Below are 20,751 nucleotides of genomic sequence, written 5' to 3'. Positions count from 1 at the left end.
ATGTGGAAAGATTTCCACATCAAGCTTTTACAGGATTTTCTTAAAACTCTTAATTGTGTCTGTTGTCAAACAGAAAGGATATTCCCATGAGAACATCTGCTGAACTCTTAGCTAAAGGCAAGGACACACAAGTGGTGTTAGTGCCATTAGGAGCTGCCTACCAGCTTCTGTGTTCCCATCAGTTTATCCTGCAGCCAAGGGATACGTACAGAACAACACAACGCTGTCCTGAAGCCCACCCCAGCACAGCCACAGCCCAGCCCTAGTGCCTGCTCAGGTTAACTGCTCTGTGGATCACTAGTTCCTTGATGTAGAAATGGCTCTCCAGTCCAGTTCTCTGAAAGTCACTTTGCCAACTTGAAGATACTGGTAAGACAATAACAAAACAAAGCAAGATAAAGGGATCATAGCTACTTAGCTACACTTGGAAAAAAGCAGAGTCCACAAATGCTTTTATTGATGCTTTTTATACATTAAATCTGGTCTTTTAAGTCTTTACTGTACATCTTATTATGGAAATTTATTCAGTTTTAGCAGTCTTAAGATATGCAGGGATCCTTCAGGCATATATTGACAACCAGAAATAACTTATTTTTAGAAAGAATATAAAAAGACTGACATTTGTACAGAAAACTGAATAGGAACAGTTTAATTTCCCATAGATAGTATTTTAATACAAGACTGAAAAAAGATCCATTCTCAAGTCCACTGCTGAGTAGTTGAGTACCATTTCAACTGAAACCCTACCTGGACTACCTGGATTCAGACATATTTTAAAAATGAAACCCACAAACATCCTCTTCAGACCCTAAGGACTCTTAAACCAGTTAGGAGCCACTTCAGATCAAACAAGTTTTCAGAAGTTCATGTAATTGAAACCAGCTAAATCAATTCCCCATGTTTCACTTTGGAAAACTAAAGGCTAGAGATCTTGGGCCCTTGTAAGCAGGAGGTGACATAACCATAGGTGTCAGAGAAGGTGCTACTGCAGCAGCAGGCTAAGAGGCAATATCAAACTCTTTGCCCTTTGCCAGAAGTAAGGGGTCAACTGTTTGCTTAATTCAGCCTCACTGTAAAGGTTATATGTGCTAACATAATTTAAGATATAGAAAATTATAAATCTGTAGTTCTCTCTTAAATAAACTATAAACATCCCTTTGGAGGTGGATAACTGTATCTTTGGATCCTACTCCAGTCTCATTTCTAATTCACCATATTGAAAGGATCATATCAAGGAATGCCAAATGGTAGTTTAACTTAAACATACAGAGTGCAGTTGTTAGACACAGTATGATGCAGCATTTTCATATTGCTAGGTTCAGTAATACAGGAGATTTATCTGAGCAAACACTGACTTAGCTTGCCAGGAAACTGTAAACTAGAGAAGGATCTAAATTTGCAGTTAGCATTTCTGATAATTGCCTAATTCAGAGAGGCAAATGCAAAAGCCTAGATAGATCAAAGGCAGGCTCAGCATGAGTCAGCACCTGTTTGTACTTGACAAGGAGGCACTGTCATTAAAAGAGGTTAAATTCTTTTAGTACTGGTTGAAAAGAACTACCAGCTCCTCACTTCCAACAAGTGAACATCTCCTGTGACTTCCAACATATTGATCTTTTCAAGTTGTTTAAAACGATACTTGTACTCCAGAGTGTGAACACCATTAATAGCAACTTTGAACTGGTAGTCATCACAGAAAATAATCAGCTGGAAAGTAAGAAGAGAAACTGTTAAGATTTAAGCTCAGGTAAGATGTGAAAAACAATCTCATGACCTAGCATAGACCTGGGCAAGGTGCATTTCTGTTAACAGAGAATGTTTCATGCAAAAGCAACATTTAAAAACAAAAATGGGGCATCACTAAAATTCACAGAAGCATAGAATAACTTAAATTGCAAGGAACCCATAAGGATCATCATGTCCAACTCAATTTAATTTAAATTTGCTCTTAGCACAGGTTGAATTTTTGCAACTACTTAAAACTGTTATTAAATAGAGACAAATCTCTGCTCTCTATGGTCCCATTTAATCCCAAGGATTTTCAAGACATGAAATAAGGGAATAGCAGTTTTATTTAAATCTGTATTAGTAATAGGACATTTAAGCATCAGTGTTAATCCATTTGGCAGATTTTTCAGTTTGATACTCTTTCAGTTAATCTTACCTCAAAGTACATCCCTGGACTGAAAGGGAAGCTAGCAACTTCCTTTTCTTCTTCTCCCCAGCTGTCATGAAGGTAGGAGTTTCTTACAAATACTTTATTTTTCATTCGGGGATTCAGATGTAAAGCAATGTCCTTTGATCCACTTGGTCTCAAATTTATAGCAAAGCTGGAAGATATTTTTTTAAAGTTTACTGGATCAAGGGTTTACAGATATGACAGTAGCAGTCAATGCCATTTACCAAGTCCTCAGCCAATACTCAGGCTGTTGGGGAGCCAGGACTGTGATTCACCTGAAGAACCAAACAGGCAGGCAGCCAGATGCACTTGTCTCCTCTGCATAGAAACCTTTGCTGGAGGCAGCAAAGGTAGGACATGACTCTGCTAGATCCACTTCATCACTCACAGCTTTCTGCATGTCTCAGCAAGGAGCTGTTGAGCCAAGAGCTGCTCCCCTACTGCACTAGGAAAGAGCATTCTCACAGGAACATACGGAGCTGCCTGCTCCCCCACCTCTTCCACTCAGGCAATTCAGAGTGGGAGGCTTTGTTTTACCTAAAGACATCATATTCTTTCTGCCAACAAACTGGTTGGACGCTAAGGAAAAGTTCAAGGATTCTTTCCATGCATTTAAGACTGCTGGCATGCCATGCATACAAAATATTGTTTTGCCCAGGCTGAGTGAATACTCTGCCATTTCGGACATGCCCACCAAACACTAAAGGGGAGCTCTGGAGAAGAGTGATAGGAGGGAACAGTCATTCAAATTCAAATGAATGCTCCAACCTGTGGCAAAGACCTTAACTGCATTTGAAGAAAAAAAATATTCCCTCCCCATCCAAATTAGCTCCAGCTGTTAGAATTACTCAGTCCAGATAGGAAATACTGCAACACTTTCAAGCCGTGATGTTCTCTTTTTCACCAAGAAAAAGCAGCATCTACAGCTGTGTGAACTGAGCAAAAGACATGAAATAACTTATAAACTCTATATAAATATATAGGTTTAAAAGCATAAACATAAAAACCAGACAATGTGCATGCTTTAACAGCCAAAAGCCTCTTCATGCTTATACACATCTGAGCACATTCAGCACTTGAAAAGTGCTAATAAACTTTTCAAGGCACAAGAAGAAAAAGAAATGCTACTCTTTAAGTATTAATTATCCTATTCAATCTGAAGTCCATCCAAACTTTGCGGATAAGGATTCCAGACCTTGGATTCCAGTATGAACTCTGAATGCTGTTCAGCTGCAGGGAAGAAACATGCCCTAAAGAGGCAGGAGTGCAATACACACACAATGTGAAAACATGCTTCTCATCACTTTTATTTATCATTAATTGCTTCATTTTTAGGCATGTTTTTGCAGAGTCAAAACCACCCTTCAAGTAAAGGGCATGCTGAAGCACAGACATTTGCTCAGCTCTATTTTCAGTGTGTCGTGCTCCCCTACTCCCCGAGCTTCATTTCATGTGCTCTGTGCAACCCTTTGTTCCTAATTTGCTATCAAAATTATTGCTCAGACTCTCCTATCACAGAACAGCCTGGATTGGGAGGGACCTTAAAGCTCATCTTGTTCCAACCACCCTACCATAAGCAGGGACACTTTTCATCAAACCTGGTTTCTCAGGGCCCCAGCCAACCTGGCCTTAAACACTGCCAGACATGGGGCATCTACAGTTTCTCTGAGAATCCTGTTCCAATGTCTCACTACCTTCACAGTAATGAATTTCTTTCTCATATCTAACCTAAACCTACTCTCAGTTGGAAGCCATTCCCCTTGCCTGTCACTACATGCTCTTCTAAATAGTCTCACTCTATGTTTCCTATAGGCACCCTTCATGTACTGGAAAGCCACAATTAAGTCTTCTTGAAGCACTTTTTTCCCCAGGCTGAATAATCCCAGTTCTCTTGGCCTTTCCTCTTAGAAGAGGTGCTCCATCCTTCTTAATCACTCAGTTCACCACTTTCATAACACAGTTATTGTCAGTTAGGCATGCTGACACCAAGCAGGTTTTTCAGAGAAATATTATAACATGCAGCATTTGAGCACACCAGCAACTTGCCTCATTTACATTTCACCTATTTCTGCCAGATCCTTACTCTTGGATCTCCCTAGAATAAAAGCTCTCTCTGTACAGTACATTTGCTCACACTTCCTGCACAATGGAAAGCCCTGAACAAACATACAAATTTGTGAACGACACAGATTTAGTAGGTTAGACACTCAGGTTTTACCTTCACTTTTCACAACAGAGTTGCTTTTTTAAGTCCTCTCTGAAGCGGTAATCCTGCTGCTTCCTGAGGAAACTGCACTGTAGTTTCAGATGATTCCAGATGCAAAGTTGCATGTGAGTAAGGATATACAGAGGCAATGGAAAAACCTACTCATTCTCAAGAGCACCTCAGTTAAATAACAGAAAAATCAGTAACACATACCTCTTTGGGTTTTTCTTCACTTCTCCTTTAATGGCAATTGTGCATCCTCGATAAAGCGCAGTATCAAGTTTCTCAACATAAGGAACACTCTGAAAGTACATCCACAGTAAAAATTTTGACTGTGACTTACTTTTTTCACTTCTTTTTATACAAGCTGAGCTTTACTATGGCAGGAAGAAATTCTGGCCTACAATTGCAAATCTGCACTTACAGGTAAAGTTATTCCTACCAGTATACTGTGAGATCCTAATACTATAGTGGAAAACTTACACTATGATGAATACATCAATGTATTGGGTTTTAATTGAGACTACTACCACCTTGGGTTCAAAACAAAATTTATTTACAACTACTTCTGCCACCACTAAGGAGGGGAAGAAAGGGAAAGAAAAAAAAAAGAAGAAAAAAGCATGAAGCTCCCTGAAATAGTTTAAATTCATATCACATAATTATTCAGACTTATGCCTGACTTCTCATCTCTGGCATTATCAGTCTTGCTTTAAAGACTCATGCTAAGGTGTGTTGCTGTCCCATGATCACACAAGTACTAGAACTAGAGTCATGAAATGTTCTATCCTCCTGGGAGCAGTTCATAATGATAGACAGTGCAAGTACTTTATTAGTCTTATTTTTCATTGTGTTAGAAGTAATTTTTACGAGGGAAAAGAAGGGAATGCACTTCACTTTTATGTTTTTGCTGTCAAGTAACAAAGCATCTAAAATTAGGGCACTCACTGCAACTTCACCTTCTCCACAAATTCTATTTGTATATATTCCTGCCTTCAACCTCTTTTCAGTTTGAGTATCCTTGCTCCAGTATGAACACAGTCTACTTGCACAGGTTTTTGCAAAAAGATGAGCACTCACTCAATTTATACTCCATGTCAGCTGGGTGCAAGTTCCATACCTAGGCTGCAATGCTTGCATTGCATTGCAGCTACCTAAAGTGTACACAGGGATCTGTCAGCAAGAGGAAGATGTAGCAGACAGGCTCCACACATGTTAACATAATATGACTGCAGAATACTTTTGCTTTGCAGGTATTCTCTAAGGCAGAGAAAACAAAGTATGCCTATTTGAGAAAAAAATTTGAATATAACTTGGTCCTTTAAACCTTCAGATACTTCACCTTTAATTTCTTTGCTTACTGTTGTGGATGCTGTGTTTATCTTTTGGGTTTTCTAAATGATTAAACACTAGTCTCATCTGTACTAGCAGCAGAGAAGAACATTACCCTCTACAAAACCTCACTGATCATCCTTCTCCAGCTGACTGTCAATTCCTTTCTTCTTGTCTTTTGTGCATATCTTTTCATGAATGACTCAAGTATTTTTGATTTTTTTTAATTCTACATTTGCCACAAATCTACAGGAAACACTTACCAATTGTGAACCATTTGGCATTTCCCCCTACAAGAGAAGAAAAGAACATTATCTAGCTTATCAGACAACAAGGAGATTCATTCAACCTTGTACAAACATACGTACATTTTCTGTGCTTATCTTTGTTACTCCTAGAGACGATGGCTGAGAGCCTTGTAAAGACTGCAGAAAGAGAGATATTGAGGTGTCATTGCTAACATCACGTAACTTTAGCATAAAGTTGGTTTAGAACAATGTAAGGATCATCATGCGTTAAATGGTAAACTATTAAGATGGAAATCTAGGGTTATGTCACTGAAATAGACAGAAACTCCTATAAACCTACCCCTATAGAAAATGTAGAAACCCCTACAAACTACAGAAAAGTTCTGAAGATCAACTGCTAAAGCCAAATCAAGATTTCTGAACATCACCTCATTACAATTTGAATCTTTATTAAACAGTCAGAGTACTGTCAAGCCCTCAGAATCTCAGGATACCCACAGAGTATTCCTCACTGGGGCAGAAATACCAGCATGGCAAGTCCACACAGCAGAGTTCTTGGGATTCTAAGCAGCCCTCTACAACCTTGTCCCTTCTCATGGGAAGGACAGGTGAGCAACATGGCCATGCCAGAGACAGTTCCAGCTTAGCCCTAGAAGACTGTGTCTTCAGGCCATTTATTTCAATACAAACCTCCAACTTCCTCCTCAGAAAAGTGTATCAGAAGCAAAGACTAAAAGGAAATCACCTTTCTCCATTCCTTCCTTCCACAAAGCATACAGCATCAGCAGCCACAGATTGAACTAAGTGTATGTTTTGTACTTGGGTCAGAAACCAACTTACAGCACCTGCTTGCCCTCAAGCTCTTCTTGGAGTCAGTCCTCCAAGATCAGGATGCAGACAGCTTTTGCAGGAATATTATTCTGGCAACATGCCCAAGGCCAAGTGATGGGACCCATGAAAATCTGTTTACCAGCCCTGCAAATGATCTTTAAACATAGCAGACCTATGTTTAAAGCTTAGACTTCGTTATGCTTAGCTTTGCCACCAACCAAAACAATTATTATCTGTTGACCTGAGTTAGACCTGGTATTTGGCAGCAAGAGTCAAAAGCTTTGTCCACAATGCAGTGAAGACTGCACTGAAGAGACTTTCAGTTTCTGTTCTAAAAGTCTAACACTTCCAGAACAAACGGATCTCTCCTTCTGCATAGGGAAAAATCCTCTGTTAGTTTACTATCAGCAGCAGAACTGGCAGCTGAGAGGAGGCACAGCATAGCCTTCACTTTGGATTCACTGCAGTTTGGTCCATGTGCAAGTCAAGCTACAAAATCTGAGAAAGAATACCTCTTCTCATCCCCACAGATGTACACTTCTGACTTCATTCTACAACTCAGTCAGTTAAGCAGGAAAAACAGGGCAATGTGCACCAGGGGCTCCAGCTGTGGCTGACCTTGGCACTTCAAAGCCAAGCAAAAAATTACAGACATGACTAAACTTGTCACTTAGAAGCATGAATACTCAAGAGTTCATTCTGGAGCCCCTGCAATATTTGGAAAGTCTAATCCACTCTTAGACTAAGTATCCAATCAATTCTTATACTGCCTGTCCTGTCAACTTTGTAAGCCATAAACTTTTGTCACTTTCCTGCCCGTAACTGCAAGACTAAAACAGGAAGACAGAAATCCTCATGAGAGTCACATGCTGAAATGTGGGGAACCCAAAATCTCATTACTAACACTGGACTGTGTAGCTGCTTCTCCTTCCTTCCTTTTCACCAAATCCCCCTACGCAGTTTAGCCAGACAGAGGAAATGAATCAAACAAGTCAGCTATCTATACAACTTACTTGAGAAATAAACTCTATGGTTTTGATCTTCACTTTGCCATATATTCCAAGAGTATCTATTTTTTCAAGACTAATTCTGTGGTTGTAGAGCAGCAAGTGCTTTTTGTTTACAGACACCTAAAGAGACAGGAAAGAAAACAGAAAAACTGTGTTAAACATACATTACACCAGCCACGTATCGACTTGTATGCACAGATCTCTGGTTTACACTGGTTTGGCACAGAAACAATTTGGTACAAAACACTTCTAGGAGTGTCCTAGAAATCTCACATCAACTAAGTTAAGCTCATCCATGATTCAGTCTCTCCATCACTATGAGGGAGATTAATTTGCCTACACTAAAATTTGCACTTCACACGTTTGTTTCTAACACCTGATCATTTACCGATGTAGTATTACCAATGTAATAGAATCTATTATTGCAGTTTAACAGAGCAAGACAAAAACACCTCACATGCCCCCTCCAAAAAGACTGTCTTACACTGGACACAGCACAAGTCTATCCCAAGATTAGCCCTTTGCACACACAGAGGGAAGGGTGGAGTAGGTATTAATTATGGCAGGAAGTTCCTTGTCTACTCATCCAAAATTAAAGGTCTGATTTAATTAGCATCTCTTTAAAGAAAAGCTCTAAACTCTTCTGTAGTTAGACTGCACCTAGCTAACAGAGACATCTAGACTTCCAGTATTTATTTCAATTATACAAAATACCTCTACTTTGTTGGCCTGACAGTGGCTGCAGCTGAAGAATCAACCCAGACTCACCTGGAATTTATCCTTTAAAATCATGATGACAATCTTAAATGACTCTCCTTTCTCAAAGGGCATCTCATAAGTGATCTCCTCCCAACCCCATTTCTCCCTCTCCAGTGTGTTGCAAACAATGCAGCCAGACCTTCTGAAACGGGGGTTGAAATGGAACGCCACATCAGCTCGAGGTTTTATGCTGCTGCCACACTGTAAATCCACCTGGAACCTAATCATAAAAATACAACAAACCACATTCAGCTCAGTCTCTCAAGAACTCACCTAAAGGCTCGGTACATTTGTGTTTTACTGTGGAGCCCCAGAACAGGCAGACACAATGAATGTCACTGGATAAGAAAAAGTCCTCAAACAAACATTTGTCCTCCTCTCTTCCTACACAACTATAAAAGGTTCTCCCATGATCTACTGCAGTGAATATAAATGTTTAAATTTATTTAATGGTCATCATTCATATAATATAAACGCTTACTGTGTTCACCACCTTCCCTATCACCACCTTCAACAGAATGTATCAGATGAACCTTGGATAATTCAGGGAAGAGAACCACCTCACTGGGCACAAGCACCAGTCCATACCCCCTTACACCAGATTAAGATAATTCCTACACACAACATATTCAGTTATCAATTTAGTTAGTCTCAGATTACCCTTTAAGCCTGCATTCAATCTGACGCTATCACAAGGATTTAAATCAAGCCTTTGTGTGCCTTCCTAAATAGGACCCCTGGACACATTTCATCCATTACATTCTTGCTCATATGGTGACACTGCAAAACATGACAACAGAGCCTCTACCTGTCTGCATCATCAGGAACACTCCCATGTATCACAATCTGCTCTCCAGGAACAAGGCCACCATGTATTGTCCCAACATATGGAATGATCTAGAAGAGAGAACACCAAAAAAAAATTAGTATTCTAATTCTTAATTATATGATGATCTACAACATTAAAAGAAACACAAATAGCTTTTAATATAAAAGAAACCACAACAGGAAGGGAAAACCTTGCATACTTTCTCCTATGAAAAACAAGTTTTTCAGATAAAATTAAAAATAAATTTTTCATCCTCCATTCTTAGCTCTCAAATGAAGAATTGTAGTACTTTATTGCCTCACTATTCATAAAATATAGAGACGATTCACTTCAAATTAGGTCATTCCCAAGGGCTGACTATTATCAGCCCCTTGCTGGTACCAGGAGGCAACTTCCACAACTCCCCTGACTCCAGACTACAGGAGCTGCCTTTTTGCTTGTTCTTGCTCCATTAGGAAAACAATGACAGGAGGAGTGACAGGAGGAGTGTCTTCTTAGTAAAACCTACACAAACACAACAAAATACCTCATCCTAATGAGCTTAGAACTGCAAAGTACACTGAAATAGCCCTGTTCAGGAGTCTTGGATTTTATGGCACCTACAGCATGCAGTCTGGCCCTAAGCTTCACTATCTTTTCTTCCTTATCAATAGCTGGAGAAGGTAACATATGGATGTTACACTGAACTGAAATGACAGCATGGTGAAAGTTGTTAAGCCATAGGGAGGGATATGTCAGCTAAGATAAAAGCCCCAAACACCTTGGCAGAGCTCCCTGGCAAAGACTCAGACGTGCACAGAAGCCCTACCCTGATCATCCAGCATTTCAGGAAGGGATAGGAAGCACCTCAACATTAAACTGTAGAAGTTCCCAGGTGCCTGGTCCAAAAGCAAAGCAGTAGGTCTACATCTCATCAGATGTGCGACGTGCTTCACATTAAAAAAGGAAGCAAATAGTAGAAAATGTTGCTTTTATTCTGGTTAACTGACAGAAAAATTTCCCAAAGTTTGTTCTGGTAGTTTGTAAGATTTTAGGATGCCTTTGAAATGAAACATCAACTGCAAACAAGAGCTTCAGTAATTTAACAACAAATAACAAACACATTGGAATTACTACTCTTGAATGGGATATTGGACCATAAAACAACAAGTTGAGACTTTTATTTATAAAATATATAGATCATTGCATGAAACAGGAAGATAAGAAAAGGATATATGTTTACTGACACATATTTTTGTTAATCTGTGAGAAAAAAGGAATGACAACAGAAATTGCTTAAATCCAGAGTGTTGACCATTTCTGCCAGTAGACACACTTCCTTTTCTGCCCACTCTCCACTTTCCTTCTCAGCTACTCACCCACTGCATAAAAACTAATTCAGAGTCATCTTCTGCATCAAGAAAAAAAATGGAACTTGCTTTTCCAGCAAATTGTCAGGTTAAGTCTCATCATTTTTATTGGCTTTAGCAGGTGCAGTAGAAGAAGACCAAAATGTGACATTAAAAAGTGAAAGAAAAGTGAAACCCCTTTGCTTACTGGCAATTACTTGGTTCCTTAAAATACAAGCTGCACACCAGAAGATATTTTTTATTCAAACAATAAGAACAGAAATAATAAAAAAGAAAGAGTGTATCTTGATTGTTCTCAGTTTTACACTCTGCTCCTGGGGGGCAGTAGCTCTATTGCAATAACGTAATAAGTTACAGGTTCAGTCTCCAAAGACAAACCGAAGAAGCACACACAGGTCAGGGATACTGGGACTCAACCAGCTTCAGTGAAGTCAAGTTCTACTGAAAAGGAACTGTGGCAAAAGCACTTATTTATATTCAAAAGGATGCATTTATTTAAAAGAAAAGGTGTCCCATCAACTCTTCAGAAGCTCAGATGTGGAACCTACAAGACTATAATAGAGCATTTTCTGTGTGCAATGCTGCAGACTTAATGAGACTTTGTCATCAGAGAATGTGCCTGTAATTTCCTCATGTTTCAAGATGCTCTTCTACTTCTTTTTCCTCATTTATTAAGAACAGTATTTGTCACATGACATGATCTACCATCATCCTGCCTTTCTTCCACACCTCCAAGACATAGCTCTAAAGCCAACTGATCAATGTCAACTGAGTTTGAAAGGTCTCAAAGATTATGTTCTTCCTAAAAGAAAATGCCAGTTGTCATAAAACAAGATGAGAGATTACGGTCTTACAGAGGAAAGGACTATGATAAAAGCTTTTATCCAGCATGGTGGATAACAGACAGCTCCCCCACCAGATGGGACATGACATAATTTCTTGTCAGATGAGTGGAGTAAAGAGCATCAAGGAGGAAAGTAGATTTTCTGCATGCTTGAGAACAGTATAGTAATGAAGAAATACATCTCAGTACTCAAACCTGTAATAAAGCTATGAAGTTCTGCTGCTAATGGAACAACGTATTGAAACAATGACATTTTCATAGACTGCCCTGCTACAGAAGTTGGAAGACACCTCTGTGTGGTCTCTCTGACAAAATGCCTTGCCCAAAGCAAGGGCAGATAGGGCAGGCTGCTCACTGCCTTGTCTGGAGGCTGCCCCAAAGTCATCAGCAAAATCTTTCCTAACTCTGCCTCCATATTCCCATCCCAAATACTCATTCTTTTTTCCACAATAGGCTCTTGACCCCTAAGCTCTATTTGAATTCTCCTGCTAAGTCTTTTCACGCATCATACTGATCAGTGCCCTCGCAGCTGCCCAATTTTGCCCGACTTTTAGTCTCTTTCTGACACTACTCATTTGTCCTAAACAACTCCTAATCCTTCTCTTCACATCTCCTTTCCCACCAAGATCTCCATCTACTAACTTCCATCCTCCCTGTCCTTTTGCACTTCAGTCCTTCCACCTTCTAGTTAATCACAGAGCTTTCCTTCCTCTTCCAGCTAGGTTCTCATGAAGGAGGTTGAAACTACTCCCCCCTCCTCCCTAATCCTATTCACTTTGTAAGCAGTGACCATACACTGGGAATAAACAATCAGATTCACTGAGGGCCCAAGAGAGTGACAGTGCAAAGCTCCAATAGATAAGGAAGTCCTGTGCAGGTCTGTGTTACTGTACATTCTCCATAAACACTTTACAGATTTAGTACTTTTAAAGTGCACACAATGGTAAAAACACTATTTCCTACAGGTTCAAATGAAATAAATTTTTTAAGACACAATTGAAGACACAGCTTCAGGTCACCCCTTTAGGGTAAGCCAAAGTCAGGCTGCTGTCACAGACCATGAGAATGCTAGAATTTTTCAGAGAAAGTTTCCAGACTCGGAGCTAGGCAAACAAAATCCAGTCTTCACAACTGCTGAATCATGTCAGCTCAAGTCTTCCTCAGAAAACGAGATTTATTATGAATTAAGATATGAACTATGAAAAAGGATTCCAAGTTTAGTTGTTTGGACTGAAGCTACAGGCACCACAAAATAAACACTTCAGAAGAGCTGCCAGGCACAACCCATGTTTACAGAGAATAAGAAGTGAAAACACTTCTTATCATACTTTCCAGCACATTCTGCAAAAAAGCCAGATATCTACATTAGCTGTACATGAAACAATATTGTCCTTCAAGGCTGAAAGTCTGTCCTCGTTTGGAAGTCCTGTCCATTTGTTTACAGCACAATTTCTAAACACAATCAGCTCTTCATGTCACCTGTGACATTCTCCCTCAAATACCTGAGTGATGCAGAGCTCTCGGTGGCATCCCTCACTGTGCAAAACAGTACTACTGGCATAAAACAGCAAAGCCCCATTTCCCAAGGCAGACATGGTTGGCAAGACAGAGGAGTTACCGGGTTACTGATTTTCCGCTGTGATGTGTCCAAGGACAGTTCACTTATTTCTTTTTGTAGTGTATCCAAGGTCAGTTTATGCATTTCATTCTGTGGTGCACCCAAGGATGTCATCTTCTCTCCTCCAGCTGAAGTTTGTCAGTTCTGTGTGGTCACTGCTGGAGTGTATGTAAAGAACTCACTGATCAGGCAACACCAAAGGAGGGATCCCTTTATAAAAAAAAAAAAAAAAAAATAAAATTAAAGGGAAACAAGGCCACACAACATAAAGTGAAATCCTCTAAGGTACAACTATAAATAGCACAAGAAATGATGCAAACATTTTTCCAGTAAATCTGCTGGAGTTTTGAAATATGAAATTAAAAGGCTTGCTTAAAGCACTGAGATGCCACACTGCTAAACAATGTCAGCAGCAGTCTGGTATCCCCAGATTTCCCACGGCAGACAAGCCTTAGCAGGTGACCTTGCCTTTTCCACCTTTATCTTACATTAAGATAAGAAATACTAGGCAAAAACAAAGAAAGAAACAGAGGATGTTCTATATTTCTTCCTCCAACACATACAATACCTGAACTCTGCAAGTAATTACAGGAGTTTGTAAAACTATAACTATATGCACAATATTAGTAAGAAATAAAGGTTGTAAGTATGCTCAGCTACACTGCAACTTCTTTAGTAAATCCTTTAACAAAGCGACCAAAATCCAGGGCCCAAATGAAACTACTAAGTATTATTTCTGGCATATTCTGGAAAAAAAAGGTAGCATGTAAAGCTGTGTGGTGATGACATGCAGACAGAGAAAAAGTCAAAGGTGAGGGCTCTAGACACATTATTTAGTGTCAACAGGAAGCAAGGTTATGAAGAAGAAGAAAAAAAAAACCAGAAAAAACTACAAAACAACACAAAACCAAAACCCCAAGGTCTGTGGCCTCCATTTTGCAACATCTGGCTTATCTTGTTGAAGATTTGGATCAGATGAGTATTAACTCACCCACTTAAGACCACTACCTAGAACACAATACAGAGAAGGTCCTGTCAGAGAACACAAGGTGCCAATATTGCACAACTATTTTGCCCTTCTCAAGGGATACTACCATAAATTCACTTTTGCCTGTGCAGGCAAATTTTATTGATTTCATTTTTAAAAGGAGAAAATAAAGACCAAATCAAACAACAATTTTGCCTTTACCGTTGTACAGTCCAACAGCAGACCCCAAGAAAATGAAAGCCACAACCCAGCAGCCTGCTCTTCGAACTTCCTGGGCGTGCAACAGCAACCTAGATCCTACTAGGACAGGATCCTGGCACAGGATCTTGGCAGACCAGGTGGCACTATGACAAAGTGGTGAGTTAAGGGTTCTCTTGTTTGTCTGTTAGTATTTTATCAACAAGGTCACAACCATGAAGGAAAGCTGACTCTCAGGCTCTGTCTGTGAAAAGCAGGACACGCAACTGCAAAGCTCTCCCGTATCCTTCTGGCAGAACCACTGTACGTGTAACACCAGATCTGCAACACGGCAGGTTAAGGTTCCCTGGCTCCGCTTAGAGAACGGGGACACACAAGCTGCCCTGTCACCTCTCACACCGAAAGGGGCAGGAAATACCTCCCACAAACAGGAAACCATAAATGCCAATAAGCAGCCTTCCCACTGCGACACAGAGAAAATGTGTCCTTTATGAGTTACCTTCGTGAGGGTAACTCCGGCCAGTCCTTACACATAAAGCGAGATTTTGTACCAGTGCGAACAAGGCTTCTGCAGAGAAAATGACCGAGACGCTTTCTGGATATCCGCAAGCAATTAAAGTACAATGTGCGGGCGGTGTCCCGTGTCCCCCGTCCCCGCTATAAACCAAACACTCCCGAACACTGGAAGGACACTTCAGCCTTACAGCGAAACGAGGCACTCCCGGCTCCCCACAGCCCCGCCGGGAGCAGCCTCTCTGCCCGACACGCACAGGGGCGGGCAGGGGCCGTGTCCCTGCGTTCTCCGCTTCGTCTCTTACCTGCAGGACGCACCGCGGCGATCAGCAGCGCCCGCACACCCGCGGGACGCGCCCGCCCGGCGCTGCCTCCATCGCCGCCGCTCCCGGTCCCGGTCCCGCTCCCGCTCCCGCCCCTCACCGCGGTGACGTCACCGCGGCGCCGCCCGCGCGGGGCTGTGGCGCGTGCCCTGCGCAGCCTGCTGGCCCCGGCGCGCGCAGGCGCGTGCCCCTGCAGCGGCGGGCTTGGGCTGAGGCGGCTGTGTGGCTGCCCGGGGCTGGGCTTGCACCTTGTCAGGGGCATTGCACCTTGTCAGGGGCATTGCTCTCCTTGCCCTGCGAAACGTTCGCTTCCTATGTGTGTTGCACTTCCTCTGAAGGTCCCGTGTTACAGCGCAGCCCCGTCTCCTGACAAGGCACATCGCGCACAGAGACACAGAATTGTTAGGTCCTTTCCAACCCTCTGGTGATCAGCCCCCCCGCGAAGGCAGGGTCACCTCGAGCAGGTGACACAGGAATGCATACAGATGGGGTTTGAAGGTCTCCAGACAAGAAGACTGCACGACCTCCCTGGGCTCTGCCACCCTCAGTGTGAAGAAGCTTCCCCCTTATGTTCTTGGGGTTTAGTTTATGGCCATTGCTCCTCACCCTGCCACTGGCACCACTGAAAAGAATTTGGCACCACCCTCTTTAACTCACCTTTGAGATATTTCTGTGCATTAATGAGATATTGTCTCAGCCTTCTCCAGACTAAGTGGGCCCAGGTCCCACAGTCTCTCCTCATAAGAGAGATCCCAGACTCCATCTTTGTGGCCTCCACTGGACCCTCTCCAGGAGCTCCTTTTCTCTCAGCTGGACACAGCACTCCAGATGTGGCCTCTGTAGGGCAGAGCAGGGGCAGGATCACCTCCCTCAGCCTGCTGGCCACACTCTTCCCCAGGATGCTATTGGCCCTCCTGGCTGCAAGGGCACTGCCATCTCATGATCATCTTTCACCCACCAGCACTCCCAGGTCCTTCTCTGCTAAGCTGCTCTCCAGTAGATCAGTCCCCAGCCTGTGCTGGTACTTGGGCTTACTCCTCCCCAGGTGCAGGACCCTGCACTGGCCCTTGTTAAACCTCACCAGATTTCTCTCTGCCCAGTTCTCCAGGGTCTCCAGTGACCCATAATGACCATGGTCATCTCTGTGACCAGACCACAGTTTCAAAGCTCACACTGGATCATTCACTGCCCCAAAACCTTTATGTTTCTGAAACCTGGAAATGTTAGACCCAACCCAGTCTTAAAAACACCACCCCAAGGCCATGCTTCCATCCTCCTGTTCCCTTGTAGGCCCCACTAAGAGTGATTTTGGCAGTTTTGGTCTAGTAAGCAGGAAGGCAAATGAAGTTCCTTGCAATTTTACAGCTCATAAGTAACAACAATCTGCTCAGAGAAGCACTGCTTCAGGTTCCCCCTGTAAATATGCTGGATGGAGAAAAGATGAGCACAAAAATAAAGAGAGCAATATAAAAGGCTCACAAGCTTGAATCACCATCTCAAATTAAAGGCATTCAGTATTTCTTTGCCTTGCAAAAAGCAGTGTAGGTGGCTATAGTGAATTTAGAATTCCCTACAGAATTCAGCCATTTGTCACAAAGACCACTACAGTATCTTAGCTAGATAATATCCAGTCTTCTATTCCACAATTAACCAACACAAAAGCCCCATGTTAAATCATGGCTACTTGCTAGAGTTCTGCTAATAATTGTAGGATTGATGCTTTAATAGCTCAGCTATATAAGATTTGAAGAATTCATTCACAAAATGCTATGATAACACTTCTTTTGAGGAGAACTGCAGAAATGAGATACTCAGATAAAAAAGCAGCAAAGCAGATTGTCTGGGGAAAGGTACCTTAGAATCATGCACAGCTGTGAAAGAGGACTGACAACTATTGTGTGTAGTCAGGTGCTTCCAAAAAGCCTGCTATTCAACTGTTCTACATAATTCCACAGCACTACTTAAAAAGAGAACAAATAAAAGGTCCAGAGCCTGACCTACCACTTAGTTCTACTCAGTTGTCAGTATTAGACTGCAACCTCAAAGCAGATGTGAAAGTCCAGGTCAAACAGCAAAGACAGAAAATATGTTAAAAGGTTGGAATAAAAAAACATCATGCTGAAAGGAAGAGAAATAATTGGAAGTGTTTCTAGAACAGAAAATAAAGTTTTACTACTTCTTGCTCAGGGCTCTTCTACTTTTGAGAAGAAATAATCCAAAGGAAATACAGTGATTTGAATTATGCACCAGTTCCTTACTAAAGCAGAACAGCTGTTTGGTTAACATGATTTTAGGCTGAGTCATAGGCAGTTTATGAAATTTTTGAAATAGGAAAGTCCCTATTTCAGCTCCCAAACCTGATGCAGCATTTACAATGAGTCAGTTGGGTTGCAGCTTCAGCAGCTTTGTGCAACAGTGCTGTTGCTTTGTACATAGACTATTACTCTCATGCTGATTTCTTGTGACTGCTATTTTTAGCACCATTTACTAATCGCAGTCCTGACAGCAAATAACAGTCTTCCCTTATTTCCACAGTCCAAGTCCTAATTCAGTCATTTTCTTTTAAATTTGATGTGCACTCAACCATTTCTGGGAGTATGTGTAATCCTGTCAGCAGAGACTTTTCATGTTCCAGCAAAATTTTGCTTGCTGGAAAAATAGAAATGCTTTGTCAAGACAGATGCAGCCAATTTCAGCTGAAGCAAATATAGCAGCTATTCTTGCCCATAAAGTAGCTGTCATCGAGGACCCTGTTACCCTAAGAAATTTTACCTGCCTCCCCTGTCCTTCATGTCAAGCCTGTAACCTGTGTTTCTCAGGGTAGCAAGCCATGGTCCAAAGTCAAGGTGAAAACATAGTCACACTTCTTTGGCCTGGTATTTTATGCACAGTTTAAATTATAAAATTTCCATCAATAATGGAATTCCCTAGACTTGACACAAATAAACACTAGTCTCCATTAAGAAACCTGCCCATGGAAGTTACCCTCAGCTGATTTTTTTACATTGTTGTTGTACCAGAATAACTAATTTTTCCCTAGTTTATAGAGTACTACAGGCCACAGAGGTAAAGCCTCTAGCACACTGGACTGTTCAGCAGACACTTTGTGTTCAAGAACTTAATATGATCTCAAAAGACTGACATTGCTGTGTCTTCTGTAGTTTTAGTAGAGCTGTTTGTGCATTACAGCATTTTCTGATGGAAATGATTCCCCTAGCTTCTTTGAAAGGTTTTAGACTCAAAGAGGACAAGTCACCACCTCTTGGTAGACCAACATTAAAATGTCAGTTGACAGCCCAGCTGGTTCAGCTTTTACTTAGCTACAAGTTAGTCAGTAGCCTTCCATAACTCTTCCTTGATATGTCACTCTTTTGCTTCAGCGATCATTCAGATCTTCCAGTTTTCCGTTTAAAGCTTACAAATTACAGGAAACAAAACAAAAAGTCACGGTTTTTAAAATGGGCTAACAGATTCAAAAGCTTAAAATGCTACAACTGCTTCAGGAACTAACAAGTATTCTATTTTTTGTTGCAATGTATGCTTTTTAAAGCATAATGTTGAAGAGAAGCGTAAGAACAAACAAGATGGAGAATAGATATGAGGGCCAAAGGACAAACAAGAAGTTACTAGACCTTTTGAAAGCCAATTATAGGTCATATAACCCTTAAAACATACTCACCCCTTCTTTCTTAAATCAGTGACACTTTAGGTTTCTTGAAGTAGTCAGGATCACTGCTTCATTTGCGTTGCAATAGATAGGAGAGCAAACCTGTGCCTGTGCTTGCCCTGTCTGCACACCTCGCCACAATCTCCACCCCCAGGCGGTTGTGCCACGATCTGCACACAGTGATTCAATCCCTGCCTATGTGGGGAGATAAAAACCAGGAAATGTCACACATCTGTGCAAAGAGAAAGACTGCGAGATGTTTTCCAAACTGTGATCAAACCCAAGATCCCTAGAACTCCACCTTTATCATCCTCATTGCAGTTGCTCTTGGATATCCCTGGTGAGTTTCTGCAGTTACAGATGAGTTTATCTGCCCTCAGCTCTCCTGCATTTTCAAGGGAGAAGTGCAAGGCCTGTAGTATCACCTCTCACCACGAGATGGTAGGTGTTTCCTGATGGTTAGAGAGGATCAGGCTTTTCATAGACCTTTGAGAACTTCTAAGCTTCAAAGAAAGCAGAGACAAAAATAAATAAGGACTAAAAAAATGCCAAAAAAACTCTTCATGGGATTGTGAATGAAGTAGGGGAAGCTCACATTTACTGGGTGCAAAGACAAAAACAAATTCTCAGCTTAGACTCAATATACTTTTACTACTGTAAGGATTTGGGTGCCCCTTTCTTATCCAGGCTCTTTCTGTTAAGGTACTTTTTAGTTATGTAAATTATGTTTTATATCATCAACAACATGAAACTTCAGTTATTTTTTGAGACAAAAAAAAAATATTCCCAAATTAAGTATTGGTAATTTTGAAGCAAACTCATAATCAAAAAAGAATTTCACGTCAATATGTAAAGCTGTGTATCCATCCTTTGCTGTACATAGATACACAGAACACATTTATTATTACTTGTGCTGCTATTTCTCATTTAAGAATCTCAGGCAACTCTCATTACCACAATTACAAATATACATTTCCTAAACGACCTGCCTTTGAAAACAAGAATTACTGTTTTACAAAGGCAAAATACAGAGATCAAGCTAGTAAGCATGCCCAGCTGTTAATTGCCCCTCTGCCCCCGACAGAGGGTACAGCAACCCTTTCCCAAGGCTGTCAACTTCTCTTTGCCTTCTGTTTCTTGTAAGATGGAATCAGTCCCAGTCCTTGGCCAAAATGCAGGCAAATACTGCAGACTGCACCTCTCAAAGTAAGTTCCTTTAACGCGGCTGATATTCAGCCTGTCGGACCAGTGGATCCATACCTTCCCTATCCACTTAAGGCCAACTGACCATAGCCATGGAATCAAGACTAGCTGAACTCAGGGACTAGGAAAAGCACTCTTCTGCCAAAACAGGCAACAAGCTCACATCCTCATTTAATGGTGCTCTGCCTTCTGTCCAAAACTGAGTCAAAATTTAAAATATACAATATATATTGAAAGTAGTTATGAATAACTAATTGCCTTCATGGACAGAAGAACATGATCTGCTGCAAAAATTACACAAGTAGGCTGCTCTTTAAGTTATTATGAATGCACTTTCTTTGACCTTGTTTACATGATTCTGCTGTCTGACAAATAATTTCCAGCTATGTCTGGCCACAAATCAAGAGTGCTACCCTATCTTAAAGAGCCATAAGGCACAATTTACATTTCTTTGCTCTTGCTGACAGCTTGACTTGGAACTGTGGGAGGCCTTTTGAGATAGTGAAAAATATGCAGTCTCTTGCACAAAGCACTGGCCAGGCCAAGCTGCAGCTCTCCATTTTTCAGTACTGATTCAGGAAGAACCTTTGGCTTACAGTTTCTGTACAAGTTATTTCGAAGCAAGCATCTGGGATCATGCTGACTACACCTATC

General features: G+C 41.3%; 1 protein-coding gene across 2 annotated transcripts; it reads right to left on the bottom strand.

Annotated features, from left to right (window-relative positions):
* Positions 1-631: 631 nt before the first annotated feature.
* LOC116994041 (galectin-8-like) lies at positions 632-15,302 on the bottom strand. 2 transcript variants are annotated; one of them, XM_033055434.1, is made up of 10 exons: positions 15,210-15,302; positions 13,206-13,415; positions 9,374-9,462; positions 8,575-8,785; positions 7,810-7,926; positions 6,086-6,142; positions 5,981-6,007; positions 4,599-4,687; positions 2,165-2,330; positions 632-1,707 (listed from the first exon to the last, which is right to left on the bottom strand). In XM_033055434.1, the coding sequence occupies exons 2-10, from the start codon at positions 13,317-13,319 to the stop codon at positions 1,558-1,560; spliced, it is 1,020 nt and encodes a 339-aa protein (XP_032911325.1). In that variant the 5' UTR covers positions 13,320-13,415; positions 15,210-15,302; the 3' UTR covers positions 632-1,557. The 2 variants fall into 2 exon arrangements, with proteins under 2 accessions (XP_032911325.1, XP_032911326.1); XM_033055435.1 differs by lacking the exon at positions 6,086-6,142.
* Positions 15,303-20,751: the final 5,449 nt, after the last annotated feature.

This window comes from Catharus ustulatus, chromosome 3 (genome assembly GCF_009819885.2).
Source record: "Catharus ustulatus isolate bCatUst1 chromosome 3, bCatUst1.pri.v2, whole genome shotgun sequence".
Lineage (NCBI taxonomy): Eukaryota > Metazoa > Chordata > Aves > Passeriformes > Turdidae > Catharus > Catharus ustulatus.
The sequence above is the reverse complement of the archived record's forward strand: the minus strand, read 5'-3'. Positions and strand labels throughout refer to the sequence as shown.

Excerpts from the sequence above, each read along its gene's own strand:
- LOC116994041 (XM_033055434.1), bottom strand. The coding sequence starts at position 13,319 with ATGACATCCTTGGGTGCACCACAGAATGAAATGCATAAACTGACCTTG. Across the intron at positions 9,463-13,205 it reads AGCGGAAAATCAGTAACCCG|ATCATTCCATATGTTGGGAC; the intron begins GTAACTCCTCTG and ends TCTCTCTTCTAG. Across the intron at positions 8,786-9,373 it reads GTTCCTGATGATGCAGACAG|GTTCCAGGTGGATTTACAGT; the intron begins GTAGAGGCTCTG and ends TTTTATGATTAG.